Source organism: Loxodonta africana, chromosome 21 (assembly GCF_030014295.1).
Source record: "Loxodonta africana isolate mLoxAfr1 chromosome 21, mLoxAfr1.hap2, whole genome shotgun sequence".
In the NCBI taxonomy this organism is placed as follows: Eukaryota; Metazoa; Chordata; class Mammalia; order Proboscidea; family Elephantidae; genus Loxodonta; species Loxodonta africana.
The window spans coordinates 9,246,195-9,262,631 of NC_087362.1; the positions used below are offsets into that span (position 1 = coordinate 9,246,195).

At 41.1% G+C, this 16,437-nt stretch overlaps 1 protein-coding gene across 1 annotated transcript in view; it reads right to left on the reverse strand.

Moving 5' to 3' along the window:
- Positions 1–672: 672 nt before the first annotated feature.
- The window catches only part of NEIL3 (nei like DNA glycosylase 3), a 67,738-nt gene continuing 51,973 nt past the window's right edge, over positions 673–16,437 (reverse strand). Inside the window, exons 8-11 of the mRNA XM_064274162.1 lie at positions 13,698–13,864; positions 11,872–12,289; positions 2,733–2,907; positions 673–905 (exon numbers count right to left, since the gene is read on the reverse strand). Of these exons, the coding sequence (XP_064130232.1) occupies positions 723–905; positions 2,733–2,907; positions 11,872–12,289; positions 13,698–13,864 (943 nt within the window). The 3' untranslated portion in view covers positions 673–722. The remainder of the gene's footprint in view (positions 906–2,732; positions 2,908–11,871; positions 12,290–13,697; positions 13,865–16,437) is intronic.

Here is a 16,437-nt window from a genome sequence, read left to right on the forward strand (position 1 = left end):
CATGAGACTGTACTTGAAGTTATACAAATATTTAGCATGTGCCTGTTGTCTAACAGGAACTTAATGCTTGGTGAATGGAACAAAAAAAGAAAATACTCTTTTCTTTTTTGAAGATCTCATTTTTAAAACTTTATTTGAGAAAACAAGAAATACTTTTAATCATAAATTAAAAAGCATAGTGGTAGTAACTGAGAAAAGTATTTATTACAGATGGAATAACTTGTTGCTGTTGAATCGACTCCGACTCACGGTGACCCCGTGTGTTACAGAGTAGAACTGCTCCATAGGGTTTTCTTGGCTGTAATCTTTACAGGAGCAGGTCACCAGGCCTTTCTTTCACAGTGCCGCTGAGTGTTTCTGAACTGCCAACATTTAGTAGTCGAGTGCAAACTGTTTGTGTCACCCAGGGACCAGACAGAATACCATATTATTTTATTATATTGTATATTCCTCTCTTAAAAAAAAAAAATTGCTTCCCTCCAAGTTACAAGAGATTAAGAGCATACTGAAAATACTGTTTCATCACTAAATATATAAAATATACATTCTAAGTGGAATACACTGTACATTTGATGAAACGCAGCACTCATCAAGATTAAAAAATTAATGTAGCCACAGGATGAAAAGATAAAAAAAAAAAAAAATTTTTTTTTTTTATGCACTAAACATTATACACAGCTTAAAGAGGTTCAATGCCGGTTAATTTACACAAGAAAAAAATATTAGCATCCTGGAATAATTTTTATTCCTGGCCCATTTTCTGCCCACTGGAAAAAATTGCACTGTTTTTCCTTCCCAAGGGGACACACAAAAAAATTCCTTCCGTTATTAGGTCCAATCTTCAGCACTGTTCTCATGATGGAGCGTTTGCCATGGTTGCAGAATGGGAAGGACAGATCTGCCCACTAGGGAAAAAAGAAGACAAGACTGTAATGCTGATATGGAAGTTAGCATGAGGTACAGGCTCAGCCTGGGCTCATTTGATTAGTGCCAGATTGTCTTCACTGTTGTTGCCATTAATTTGACATTGTAAAACAGACGTCAACCATTAGTGGCTGCCCTTAAAAAAGCTTATATCCTGGAAGAAGCATCCCTGCCAAATCTGGATGAATCACACAGAAAATTGCCCTCACTCTGAGCTTCCCTTTGTCTTACAGGCATACGTATAGAAGTTCCTTCACTCCATTAAGAACAGTTGAACGCTAACAGAATCCTGATGTAATGCAATCGCCAGTGGCCCTGCTACAGCTCTGTTTTAGTTAAAATAAGATCAAAGATTTGCCGTGACTCTAACACTAAACTTCCTTCGTCTCTTAGGAAAAGAAAGGATCCAATGCAGACTTAACCAGACTAAATTAGGCAGATTCCATCATGTCGTTCTTACTCAGTTTGGCCTCAAAAGCGGTGTGAAGCAGGCTGTGATTTCAGCACTACTGCTGATAACATCCTTTCCATCTATAAAAGCTCCTTGGAGAGGAGACTGGTGAGCTCAGTAGGGTAGTGTCACATCTTGTGCAAGGGTTAAGATCTAAAACCAACATCAATTTTTCCAGAGGAAATTCCTTAGGAAGGCACCAGGTTGCAGAAAGATATTTTATCTCTCAACAAGCCTAACCGGAAATTTTGTTCCAGCTTTTGAACAGGTCAATATTTTCTTTTTCTCAATTAAGCACCCGATGAAGCAGTTGGAAAAACACGCCTCTTTAACCACTGGAATCACAGTCAGCCTGGTGATGCTCACACTCTGAGAAAGGTAGGAAGTGGGCTAACTCCATTTCCATCGAGTCGATTCCCACTTATAGCGACCCTATAGGACAGGGGAGAACTGCCCATAGGGTTTCCAAGGAGTGGCTGGCAGCTTTGAACTGCTGACATCTTTTGGTTAGGAGCGTGGCTTGCCGTAGCTCTTAACCACTGTGCCACCAGGGCTCCACGCTGACTAAAGGGACCCCACATTCTTGCTTCCTATCCCACACTCATTTTCAAGAATACACCCATAGATTGGGAAGGCATGAAGAATTGCCTATCACTAAATCATTATTGGGCCATTTCTTTTATTTACGTCAAGCGTGTGCAATCGGACTTGCTTAAGTTGATTGTAAATCAAAGGATGTAGATTATTTGTCTCCCGCACCTCTATCAATACATAAACTGAGGGTTTGGGTGTAGCACTGGTGTCAGCAGGAGCAAGCTCTTATTTTGGGTTATTAGCCACATGGGCCAGGTGCTTCAATACCTTTCTGTCTCTACAAACCGAGGGCAACACTTCTACACTTGTGGTTACAAATAGGATTTTATTAATTTTTTTTTTTTTATGAAGTACTTTAAATTTTAAGTTATTCATCATTCGGTCTTTTTAGAATGAATATCAATATGGCTATTTAAAGCTTAAAGGTAAAACTGGGAAAAGATGGCTATTTGTTACATTTTAGCCAGAGTATTCAATTACACTGTGGTGAGGTTGACAAAAGGAGCCCTGGTGGTGCGGTGGTTAAGGGCTCAGCTGCAAACCAAAAGGTTGCCGGTGGGAACCCGCCAACCGCTTTGCGGGAGAAAGATGTGGTGGTCTGCGTCCATAAAGACTGCAGCCTTGGAAACCCTATGGCGTTATTCTTCTCTCTCATAGGGTCACTATGCGTCAGAATCGACTTGACGGCAGCGGGTTATAAGGTTGTTATGAGTCATCAACTCAATGGCAATGGGTTTCTAAGGTTGACAAATCTTATACGTACTTCAAAAAATCCACATTGTGCTTCTCTAGGTAGAGGACACGCATAAAACTGCCTGCCCTTGTTTTCGCCATCCTTCCTCACAACTCGGAGAACGCAGAGACGGTTGTGTTTACTGCAGCGAGGACTGCCAGCGTTCAACGCCCAAGTACCATCTGTCCCGTGAATTTGAAGTTCACTGTAATGACAAGTTACAAAATAAACTACAGCAAAATAGTGCTAAAGGGATCATCCACACCACCCCATCCTCACACATTAGAATTTTGCTTGCACAAAGAGATTATAGCAAAAAGTGGACCATGGTCAACTTTAGGCAAACACACAAACCACTATGGGTCTTTAATTCTTTGTTTTCTCAGGTAATTCTAATTTACTTCCAAAGAATCCTACATGCCTAAAGCACCTAGTTTAAATTTTTAAAGAATAAAAACAACTGAGTTGTCCATCTAGTACATCAACTGGCTACAATTTCTTGGTTTTCATTTGAGATATTCAGTTCTTCCCTTGGTCAAGGATCAACATAACAGTGTAGCCACTTTCAGTTCCTTTAAAATATTCTCAAGTCCAGCTACCCCTCCAAACATAACTAGAGCTACAATCTTCTCTAATTATTTTCTCACTGGTAGTATGCTCTCATCAATGGCTCTGACAAGGCCAAAGAGATCACTCTCTACTGTCCACTTTAAAGGCAATCTTCGATGCTTTTCTTTGACCAAGGCCACTATAATAGTAGCAATCATATTTCAGCAAGATGCAGGCTGCCTGGCAGAGCAGAAATGTGTATTTTGTAAAGCTAGGAGGGAAGCTTTATTCTGCCCCGTGACTAGGATCAAGAGTAGCTGGAGGTCATTCCTGTATACAGTGTACAAAGGCCACACGCTGCTCGTCTGTAGCTGTATAAGCTGAATTTTCTCTTTGAAAAAAACTTCCACTGTTATTTTTAGTATTTTGCATATTTAAATACTGTCATTAGAGCAGTTTGTCTTATAGTGAACCCATTGAAGAGAAAAACTGCTCATATTAATTAAAATCAGAAGTCCCTCCATCTAATATCCCTTTTTAAAAAAAAATTTCAATGATAAAACAGTTCATCCTTTCTCTTTTTGGGGTAAATGTCTAAGAAATAAAATAACATTCTTAAAAATTAAAAAAAAAATACGTGAAAATCATTTCCCTTTTTCTCACTTTGTAAACTACATTTTTCATGTATTTTTCCTATAAGAATGTCTCAAGTCAGCATAACTGAGATGTTCATAATATAAGATCTTTTATTTAGGATGACATTGGAATTGGTTTAAAACTCATTTCTGCAGCAGATGTTTAAATACTTTGCTTGAAGAACTGCAAGGGATTGAAACATTGCGAGGATAGTTTCTGAGCCTGCTGGTAGAGCAGCCGTTTGTAAAGTGAAAGCAGCTGTAGGCATTGCTAAGAAAATCATTAATAGTTAAATATTTCAGCAGCAACTGTTTTGTTGGTACCCTTTTCACTGGGCAGGATGTAGGTGGAATGGCGTGTATTTTAGAATTACGGGAATACCACAACCATCCCTCCCTTACACAACGTTCCTCCCCTCCACCATAAGAGGGGATATTAAGACTTGAACTTCAAGAGACCACCACCTGCCTGCCGGTGCGTTGTGCTTTGGTGGGCTGCAGGTTGCTATGATGTTGGAAGCTATGCCATCGGTATCTCAAATACCAGCAGGGTCACCCATGCTGGACCAGTTTCAGTACAGTTTTCAGACTAAGGCAGAGTAGGAAGAAAAGCCTGGCGATTTACTTCTGAAAATTAGCCAGTGAAAACCCTATGGGCCAGAACAGAACGTTGTCCAATACAGTGCTGGAAGAGGAGCCCCCTAGGCTGGAAGGCACTCAAAATACAGTTGCCACAAGGGTCTGGAGCGTCCCAGTGACCGTGAAGAGGGCACAGGGCCCGGCAGTGCTTTGTTCTGTTGTACAGAGGTTTGCCGTGAGGTAGAGCCAACTCAGTGGCAACTATCAACAACCTCCAGAGAAACTAGTTGTCTGGCTGGTTATAGAGAAGCCAGGGATTTCAAATTAAAGCAAGTGGGTCATAAAAAGTTTCAGTTTTTTAATTTTTAAAGGAGAAGGAGAAAAGAAGTTATAAGGATACTAACAGAAATGAATAACATGACACTTTCCTTTTAAAACAAACACACACATGCAAACATGGTTTTATATATTATTTTAAAGACGGTGTCTTAGATAACTATTAGTTAAGCGTTTCCTCATCCACTTGCTTCAACCTGGAGATCTCCAGGGCACCACATCTGCAGGGAGACGCTCAGAGTCCCTTACTACTAAAGCCTTTCTGGGGGAGGTGGGACTAAGGTGGGAAGGAAAGGCCCCAGTGTCTTCCCTCATTTCTGTCTTTCACTCCATTTCTTCCTTGGGTAAAACAAAACAAAACAAAGTATATATATCTTTGTTGTGTGCCACTCGTGGGGATCCTATATGACAGAGTAGAACTGCCCCGTACAGCTTCCTATGCTGTAATCTTTCACAGGGTCTTTTCTCCCATGGAACCACTGGTGGGCTAGAACTGCCAACCTTTCGGTAAACGGCAGAGTGCTTAACCATTGCACACCAGGGCTTTCTCTCTCTCTCTTGCTATACATATATGTACACACACACACTGATGTTTCTGGTCACTCTGAGTATCTGAGAACCAAGTATCTTAATACATATATATAATCTCACCCTTGATACTCAAACTATGAGTCGCTGACCAGAAGCAACAGCATCACCTGGGAACTCGTTAGAAATACACAGGGCTTCTAACTGGTTCTACCTGATTCCAACCCCTGCTGAGAATGAACATTTCTAACGTGTGCCCAGGTGACGCTAACACACTAGTTAGGGGCCAGCTCTGAGGACCACTAGTACAGTAGTGGTTCTCAAAATTTGTTATACGGAAGAAGGAGCTTGTTAAAATGTAGATTCAATTTATTATACCACTTGTTAAAATGTAGATTCCGATTCAGAATATCTGGGGTGGAAAGGAAAATTCTCAGCAGGGGTTCGGAGCGGAACGAACCGGCTCGAAGCCCTGGGAATACAGAATCATCCACCAGGTTGCCTACAGAACTAGAATCTGCGTGTTAACAAGATTCCCAGGTGACTCAGACACATTATCTTTGCAAAGCACTGAGTTAACGTAGCCAAGATACTGACGCCACCTGTCATCACGTCAGTTCTAAATATGCACAACTAATCTTCATTTTATGATAGCAAACATTATCCAGGATAATGAAACATTCTGATTATTGAAGATATCTGGGTTCCTCTTTGTTTTAATCATTTCACAAAAACTTTCTAAAATGTAGCAGAGCATTGTCTTAGGTAAATTTGGTATACAGAAGAGTCTGACTTATTCTGATACACAGAACCATCGTTTTGAGTATTCATACTAGGTTATAAAGCGGTGTTACTAGAGCAGAGGTCAATAAGCTTTTCCAGGCAGTGAACACTCTAGGCTGGCCAGTACTCGCTCTGCTGTGGTAGCGTGAAAATCAGCCATAGAAATATGTAAACGAATGGGTATGGGTGGGTCCCGATAACCTTCTATCTACTAAAACAGGGAGGGGCTGGACTTGGATCTGTTGGGCATAGTTTGCTTGCCTGATACAGAGGTCGTTGGAACCAAGAACAACGCTCGAAGCACAGTAGATTCTCAATAAATCCTTATAAATTAAAAAAAAAAATTAAGTGATACAATAAAAGTTATTATCAAGAAGGACGACACGACCAAGCACGGGTTTATAATTTTAAAACGAGTATTATTATTTTTTTTGGTCAACTACTATGGTTTAACTTATTTTACAAATAGGGTGATTCATTACAACGAAAATCTTGCCTGAATTTTTTGAATTAATCACGCTCATGGAATGTAGATTTTGCAGTCTAGCGGTATTCTGAAGACTAAAACAGAGGTAAATTGACTCATTCTGGACGGTTCCAGTGGCTCTGAAATCCTCAGTGACTGAAAGCTGCAGCAGGTGGGCCGGGAGCAAGCGCAAGGTGCCAGCCCCTGCTCCGGTGACTCAGGCAGCCTTCACCACCCCGGGTGGCAGCAGCCAGGGGAGAAGGTTAGCAACTTTGTCAGTTTCACTTCCTTCACGTAAGTGAGCCCTGAAGTCCATTCAGGAAAAATTCCAACATAAAACAAACGTACTCTCTGAAAATCCATCACTGTGCGTTGCGCTCAGTGATTACAATGATTGTATCAAAGACTTAAAGCTGTTTCTAGGACTGTGATTCTTAACTGCTTAAAAATGGGTGCAACCATCCAATTTATAACCGAGTTAAAAAAACCGAGTAGCTGGATAAAATTCAAGTATCTCAAAACCAGTTCCAAAATATGTCTCATCAATATAGCAGCGAGGGCTGGTGCATCATGGGGTGATGTGATCAGCAAGTAAGAGAACAAATTATTAAAGAAAAAATAAACTGGCTAAACGTTCCACGAGTGGACCACCTGCTATAATACTGTTACCATGTTGTGAACTTCTGCTAGGTATCTTGTCCACAAGATGAACACCGTAGCTGCCAGGCAAGGAGAAAAATGAAATAAATGACAGTAATTTGCAATTTATTCCTTGCAAAGTAGCGGGGTGCGGAAGGGCTGCTGGGTGAATTTATTTCATCACTTGACATTCATTCTGCTGGTTGATCTTGATTGATTGTAGGGTCTCCGTCTGGTGTTATATTAACACGTAGGCAGGCCACAGCATTTCGAAGTAACGCCGTGCACTGTGATTAATCGTACGATCCTATTACTAATGGCTTATGAAAAAATCATTTAAATTTAAGGTTACGTTAATGTTTTTTTTTTGAATCCCTAATTCATTACTTATATTGTCTGGGATTTTCTACAAAGCACTAAGGAAATAAAAATATGCCAAGATATTTCATCTGGGTACAACAAATGCCACAATATTTTAAAATGATCACTTCTACTTCTTTTTACTTAAGCCAGAGAACAGAAGAGACTGTTCAAAACTGATTTCTACCCCAGGGTAGCCTGCCAGCCCAGACACTCTGAGCTAACTCGTATGTGAGCTCTCATCAAGAGGCGTTAATTATGGTTACATTGAAGAGGGGGTGTATTCATTAAGTCAATCAGAAGTTTGGCACCCATAGTTTAATCCAAAACTCTGTCATTTCTGAGCATTCTGGACCAAAGTTAGACAAGTTATCATAAATAATCATGGACAAAGTATTTTTAAAAAACCGTCAAGGGTGAACTGGCCCAAGGAGCCATCTTAACTGATAGTAATTTGGAGTTTTTTTAACTGAAGATTTTTACCAAAGTCTGCAGTCTGAAACTGGGCAAACATGCTGTCGAGATTCCCAGTGATTGGAATGTGAAAGCTGAAAACAAAGAAGAAGGATCCAGAGTTGGAAAATATGGTCTTGGTGATAGAAATGATGCCAGAGATCACATGATAGAATTTTGCAAGAACAATGACTTATTCACTGCAAATATATTTTTTGAACAACATAAGTGGTGACTAGACACATAGACTTTGCCAGAAGGAATACACAGGAGCCAAAGCTACTACGTTTGTGAAAGAGACAATGGATAAGCTCAATATCATCAGTCAGAACAAAGCTAGGGGCTAACTGTGGAACAGACCATTGGTTGCTTATATGCAAGTTCAAACTGAAGCTGAAGAAAATTAAGTCCACGAGAGCCAAAGTATGACCTTCAGTATATCCCACCTGAATTTAGAGACCATTTCAAAAACAGATTTGATGCGTTGAACACCAGTGATCAAAGACCAGATAAGTTGTGGGATGACATCAAGGACATCATATATGAAGAAAGCAAAAGGTCATTAAAAAGACAGGAAAGAAAGAAAAGACCAAAATGGATGTCAGAAGAGACTCTGAAAGTTGCTCTTGAATGTAGAATAGCTAAAGGGAATGGAAGAAATGATGACGTAAAAGAACTGAAGTTTTCAAAGAGTGGCTCAAGAAGACAAAGTATAATGAAATGTGCAAAGACCTGGAGTTAGAAAACCAAAAGAGAAGAACATGCTTGGCATTCCTCATGCTGAAAGAACTGAAGAAAAAATTCAAGCCTCAAGTTGGAATATTGAAGAATTCTACTGGGAAAATATTGAATGATGCAGGAAGCATCAAAGATGGAAGAAATACACAGAGTCACTGTACCAAAAAGAATTGGATGAGGGTCAACTATTTCAGAGGTAGCATATGATCAAGAACTGGTGGTACTGAAGGAGGAATGGTGAAAAACAAGGCTACAGGAATTGACAGGGTACAAATTGAGATGTTTTAACAAATGGATGCAACATTGGAAGCACTCGCTTGTCTATGGCAAGAAATACGGCAGACAGCTGCTTGGCCAACCAAGTGGGAGAGATCTATATTTGTATCCACGTCAGAGAAAGGTGACCCAACACAATGCTTAAATATCAAAGAATATCATCAATACCATATGCAAGTAGAGTTTCAATGAAGATCATTTAAAAATGGTTGCAGCAGTATATCGACAGGAAACTGCCAAAAATTCAAGCCAGATTCAGAAAAGGACATGGAAGGAAGGATATCATTGCTGATGTTAGATGGATCCTGGCTGAAAGCAGAGAATACCAGAAGGATGTTTACCTGTGTTTTATTGACTATGCAAATGCATGAGTGTGTGGATCATAACAAATTATGGATAACACTGCGAAGAATGGGAATTCCAGACCACTTAATTGTGTTCACGTGGAACCTGTATGCAGACCGAGAGGCAGTCATTCGAACAGAACAAGGGGATCCTGCATGGTTTAAAGTCAGGGTTGTATCCTTTCACCATACTTGTTCAAACTGTATGCTGAACATATAATCCAAGAAGCTGGACTATATGAAGAAGTATGGGGCATCAGGATCGGAGGAAGACTCATTAACAACTTGCCATATGCAGATCACCCAACCTTGCTTGCAGAAAGTGAAGAGGACTTGAAGCACTTACTGATGAAGATCAAAGACCACAGCCTTCAGTATGGATTACATTTCAACCTAAAGAAAATGACAGTCCTCACAATTGGACCACTAAGCAACATCATGATAAATGGAGAAAAGATTGAAGTTGTTAAGGATTTCATTTTACTTGGATCCACAATCAATGCCCATAGAAGCAGCAGTCAAGAAATCAAACAATGTATTGCATTGGGAAAATCTGCTGCAAAAGACCTCTTTGAAGTATTAAAAAGCAAAGATGTCACTTTAAGGACTAATGTGTGCCTGACCCAAGCCATGATGTTTTCAACTGCCTCATATGCATGCAAAAGCTGGATAATGAATAAGACCAAAGAAGAATTGCTGCCTTTGAATTATGGTGTTGGTGAAGAATAGTGAATAACCCTGCATTGCCTGCAGAAGGTACAAATCTGACTTAGAAGAAGCACAGCCAGAATGCTCCTTAGAAGTGAGGATGTTGAGACTTCATCTCACGTACTTTGGACGTATTATCAGGAGGGACCAGTTGCTGGAGAAGGACATCATGCTTTGTAAAGCAGAGGGTCAGTGAAAAAGAGGAAGACCCTCAACGAGATGGACTACCACAGTGGCTGCAACAATGGGCTCAAGCATAACAACTGTGAGGGTGGTGCAGGACCAGGTAGTGTTTAGTTCTGTTGTACCTAGGGTTGCTATGAATTGGAACCGTCTTGACAGCACCTAACAACAACAATTTAGAATGGGAATGGCAAACCTGAGACAAACGCATCCATTGACCAAAAGCCACCCAGCAGTCATGGAATAAGCTTTAAGGATTCCCAGAGGTTGGTCTGTGAGTGCACACCAGCTGGCCGCTCATCCCACTGCCGGGGGGGACACCTTACCATCAGCAAAGGCACAGTCAATCGGAGGAAGGGCAACACTCAGAACCCTGAGATTATTTCACAGGCCACCCACAGTAACTCCTTCTCTGCTTGTTTCCCACTGGCAAGAAAAGACATTCATAAATGGGATGAAGACCCTTGCCTTCACATGTTATATCGTCTTCATTAAACAGTGCTGGATACATAGCACCTGCTTTCTGAAGAAATGAAAAAACAAGCAAACAAAATACCCAAGCAGCTAGGGAAAGTAAGTAGTGGAGGAAGGCCTTTCTCTGATGGAGGCATAATATCAAGCTGTGAAGTTAGGAAGCTCAAATCAAAGGGCTAAACAAGGCAGGGGCAGAAGCGTCCACTGAAGATTGGTTCAGGAGCTGCCAACAGGCAGTAAGGAACAACAACGGATGATGTTGGTTATTAAAATTTCTGTAACTCTGGTGACAGCAATGGGGGGTCTTCCCCTGGACATACAGCTGGAAGTCTCATAAAACGTATCTGGTCAAGTAGTATTTATTAACTGGAATTACAAGTTTGTAACTTAAGTATAAAAGTAGGATGCACGCTACTTGGGTCTTTTTGGTTGAAATAGAGAACACCATCCCACATGTCACTAAAGGTAACTTAGATCCCTCTTTAGGGTAACCGGTTGCCATCGAGTGGATACTGACTCACGGCGACCCCTTCTGTGTCAGAGTAGAACTGTGCCCCATATGGTTTTCAGTGGCTGATTTTTCAGAAGTAGATTGCCAGGCCTTTCTTCCAGCGTTCCTCTGGGTGGACTCAAAACGCCAACCCTTAGGTCAGCGGTTGAGATTGTTAACCGTTATACCACGTGGGGACTCCCTCTTGCGGATGGTTTGAGACTTATTAACTTTGATGAAGGACAGTTTCGTTTTGGAAGAATTACCTTTCCTTGGAAGGAAATATAAAACAATGCTGACAGTGCTGACTGATAATCAGTATGACTGTGGGAGATTTAAATTTTATCTTTATACTTTGCAATACTTTCCAACTATTCTATATGAAGCACGTATATGGTTATAGTCAGACAAAAAAGACAAAAAAAAAAAACTTTATAGATGTAGGAAAGTAGTTTTTTGATTTCTTCCCTTCTTTAAGGAAGGAAGGCAAGTTACTATAAAATGGTCTTTCAGGGTTTGATTTACATTACCAAAATCAATTCAAAGTCCTCATTAATAATGCGTGATTTTTCTATCTTCTTAAAGCGCAGTGTAGATACCTTGAAGACCAAGATTAGAAGCATCATACCTGTTTGAAAATCCTGGCTTACGACTTTTCAGATCTGGTGATGAGTGGACTGTTTTCAATTTTTTATGTGCTGGACTAAATAATTTAGACCGAGGGCCGACCGTAGGTGATATGTTTACTTTGCTAGACAGCTGAGTTACATAGTTTGTTCTCTCCTCGGAAGGGTGCTGTGTATCACCAAAGCAAAAGCCAGTGGGAGCAGAGGTATGAAATTCCCCATCTAGTATCTGGTTTTGGCTTTTTTTTCCTTCCAAAGTACTGGATTTATTGCTAAAATCGGTCAAGACAAGGGTTGCAGTCCCAAAGGCAGTTTTTCTGTTGATCTTCACTTCTGTATTTGGTTTTCCGAAGTTATTACAAGGATACTTCACTAAGTTGCTAAAAGCAATAGAGTTTTCTTCGTCCTTAAGTACTGAATCTGAAAGGAGAGAAAAGTAATTCTGCAATATTCCTGTACATAGACTGTGTTAACTATTTAGAACACCTTCTTATGTAAGACACTTACTACACTACACCAAGTTAGCGTACGGATTTCAGAATCAGCCACCTTCTTGGAGTGACTTATGGGGACCCCGAGATGGGTTTAACAAAGGTTTGTATTTGCTTTGTATTATGTTTAAGCATTTAAAGATTACTACCCGTAAGTAATGGTGAATTACGCAGACAACGTTTCTTAAACATACACCTTCAACCAAGTGTTACAAGATTTTGGACTCTGTATTATAACATATTCTAAATTATAATTGCGTATGTCTTTCATACACAGAAAAGGTATGGAAATAGGTGAATGAGATGTGCAAAGGCATTTCAGAATGTTCAAATGAACGTGGAAACCTAAGGCTGTGGCTTTGCCAGGGCTCTCTCTGCTGATGATCCTGAAGAGGGAGGGACAGAAATAGCGGGCGCCATCCTTTCTGCTACCAGCAAAGCTGTACCAGGGGCGATGCCCGCCTTTCTGGCCCAGGGAACAAAACACAATATGACAGCTAACACAATGCAGCGTCCATCAGTCAAGAGTGCACTTTCTTATCTCTAATTGAAGAAAGAAAGAACACTTTGAGAACACAATAGAAGCAGCATCAATGCGATGGTTCTTAATCACAGGTTTCCTCCGAGGTTTTACATTCTCTGAACGCATGAAATTGTGAGCCATAAAGAGTTATTTTGAAGGATTTCAATGAAATCAGTACAATTGTCTGGGTAAAGATTTTAATAACAAGGGGTAGGAAGGATAAAGAAGAGAAAAAAATTCAGCATTTTTCTATTCCACCTGCAAGATATTCTTAGAGGAATCCTCCCTTTCAATTTATGAAACACTCAGACTGAATAACAAACTTGAAAGTTGCTGAAATCTGCATAAAACAAAGCTTTATTGAATAATTCATTAGAAACAGTAGAGAACAGATGTGATCATCTCCGTTTTTTGAGATACAAAGGCACATACTGTTTTAGCACAAGCATGTTTTCCCTCCTTGTTAAAAAAGTACTCAACAGCATATCAGCATGGTTTACATGCGAAGGCTGGCAACTCCTTTAAACCTCTCAGAAAGAAAGCGTTTTACTTAATTACTGACTGTCAGAATAGAGCGATATGTACCTGACTTTGTATAATTAGCCTCCTTAGAAATGAACCTGTTGCTGTCGAGTCGATTCCGACTCCTAGTGATTCTATAGGATGGAGTAGAACTGTCCCATAGGGTTTCCAAGGAGCAGCTGGTGGATTCAAACTGCCAGCCTTCTGGTTAGCAGACAAGCTCTTAACCGCTATGCCACCAGGGCTCCCCTCTTAGAAGTGGAAGGAACTCGAAACTGAAATTCAGTCTTACCGTTGGGCCTTGAAGTCAAGCAAGCATCGCATGCCTTAGCAGAAGGCTTGTTGATTAGTGTACAGACCCCGCATGCCCACTGCTCTTCAGCTTTCCTAGCCACCGAGTCCAAAACGTCCATCCTGCTACATGGCCAGCTGATGACGGTATTTCTCGTTGGCACCTTGCTGGAAAATAATTTAAAAATTAATCATTAGCATTGTTACAATTTTCTTGTTCTTACACATTCTGAATAGCACGAGAAAATCTGAAAGTAAGATGCATCTCATTATGATTCTTTTATCGTTACTTACTTACTTGGACTTCTAATGCCACCTAGTATTTCTTATTCCTGTAGAACACCAGACTTTCTATAAACTTTGCTTGTCTGGCTTAATCCCTGCCCTCTGCTAACTCACTCCGAGAGGCTCCAAACCAAACGCACTGCCGTCGGGTAGATTCTGACTCATAATGAAGTAGCAAAAATGCTTTTTCTTTAGTGTTTTAATATTAGGGAGAATATATTTTCTCATTTGTTTTAGTATCGTTGTATAAGCTGTGATTAATCTCTAGTCCTTGAAACATGGTGCAGGCTCTGTTCAAAATATAGCTGAGCAGCCTGTTCGCTCTTAAACATAACGAACACCCTAATACCTTACAACATGTTTTCCCCTGTTCAAAACAGGTGATTGAGAGCTTGACATGACTAACGCCATAGCGATGCTCTAAGTATCTCTAAACATTTTTTAATTGCACCAGCTGCACTGGTCTCTTCCAAAGGGGTGCGGAGCTCTCTCAGCTCCTGTGGCCTTGGTCTCTCTTCTTCTTTCTTTGTTCTCTTGAGAAATGGCCCTCAGCCTACAAACCGACAGGAAGGCTTTCTTTCTTGCTCCCTATCTCAGCCACAGTGGACTTGGCAAAACAGCTCCACAAGCCGAGAGATTCTTATGAGAGTTTTTCAGCCTGTTATAAATATACTGATTAGAGTCCAGGTGCCTGATGTGTTTATCTTTAGTTTTACAGAGTTTTGTAGTTGTTTTGTGATGTATAATACCATCTGTGGACTACGTGCTCAACACATTAGGTAACCCTGATCTTCCCCCTATGAAACCCTCCCATCAACCCTTTAGGGCAGACAGAATTTGGGAGAAATTTAACCCCCTCTGTCTCTTGAATACTGGTATTCAATAAAGCCTTCTTACTGCTTACCTCCTCTTGTCTCAGTATTGGCTTTGCAGCAGGCGGCTCGAACCCGCAATTTGCGGTAACAACAGCAACCCTATAGGACAGGGTAGAGCTGCCCCATAGGGTTTCCAAGGCTGTAAATCTTTATGGAAGCAGACTGCCACATCTTTCTCCCACCAAGTGGCTGGTGTATTTGAACCACTGACCTTTCAGTTAGCAGCCGAGTGCCTTAACCACTGTGCCACCAGGCTCTCTCTCTAAAAGGCAGTATGCATTTATTCATAATTAAATAAACGCAACAATTTAACTGACCTTCACATTTTGAATCTGCTCCAACTTTTCACTATTTTCTCCTGCTGTAGAGATTTCATGAATCATAAGGGGAGGTTTATTATTACACATGGAGGCTTTGGAAACATTCTTTCCACTCTTGAATCACCCACTAAGGAATCCTTTCCAATCTCCACCTGGATGTGTAACAAGAATCTCAAACTTAACGTGTCTGTCGTAGGCTGAAGAGTGGCTACCCCAAGATATCAGGTCAGAATGTTGGGACCCTGTAAATGCTACCTTATAAGGAAAAAGAGTCTTTGTAGATGTAATCAAGTTAAGGATCTTGACATGGGGAGGTTACCCTGGATTACCTGGGTGGGCCAACCACAAGTGTCCTTATAAGACAGAGGCAGAGGGAAATTTGATACACACTGAAGAGAAGGCAACATGACCAAGGAGGCAAGAGGCTGCAGTGATGAGGCCACAAGTCATGGAATGCCTGGAGCCATCAGAAGTTGGAATCAGCAAGGAACAGGTTCTTGTCCAGAGCCTCCAAAGGAAGCAGTGCTGCTAAAGCCTTAATTTCAGCACAGTGAAACTGGTGTTGAGTTTCCGGCCTCCAAAACTGTGATAGAATGAATGTGTGCTGTTTTAAGCCAGTGGTAATTAATTATGGCAACCACAGGAAACTAATACAAACCAAATTTGTGATTTCCCCTCTTCTCCCCAATCTGCAACTCTCCTAGTTTGTCTCATCTCCATAAATGGCATCACCGTGCACTCAATCCATCAAACCAAACCCTAGTAGTCGTCCTTAACAGCTCACATCCCACATCTGATCCATCAGCAACTCCTGTGGGCTCTGCTGCTGAGGCAAATTCACCGTGCAGTCAAGGAAGCTTAAGCTCCCACAGGCACCTTGCATGGCTTGGTGATTCTCCTCTAAGAGAACGGAAGCAGTAACTCCAGCCATGTGCGAAGGCTGAGCACGCTGTCCATGATGAAACTCTGTCCTGAGGTCCTAGGAGAGCCTGCAGGCTGCCAGCACCACCTCACATCTGCTCAGTGGCCAAGGACGATGTGTCCTGATGACCTCACTAAACGTGGACTCTTTAACCTTGAGGAGGGGATCTGTTGTTGATTGGTGACTTGGGAAACCCCACGTGTTACAGAGTAAAACTGCTCTCCAGGGTTTTCTTGACAAATCTTTACGGAAGCAGATTACCAGTCTTGTTTCTTTCACAGTGTTGCTGGGTAGGTTCGAACTGCCAACCTTTTGATTACCAGCAGAGGGCAAACTGTT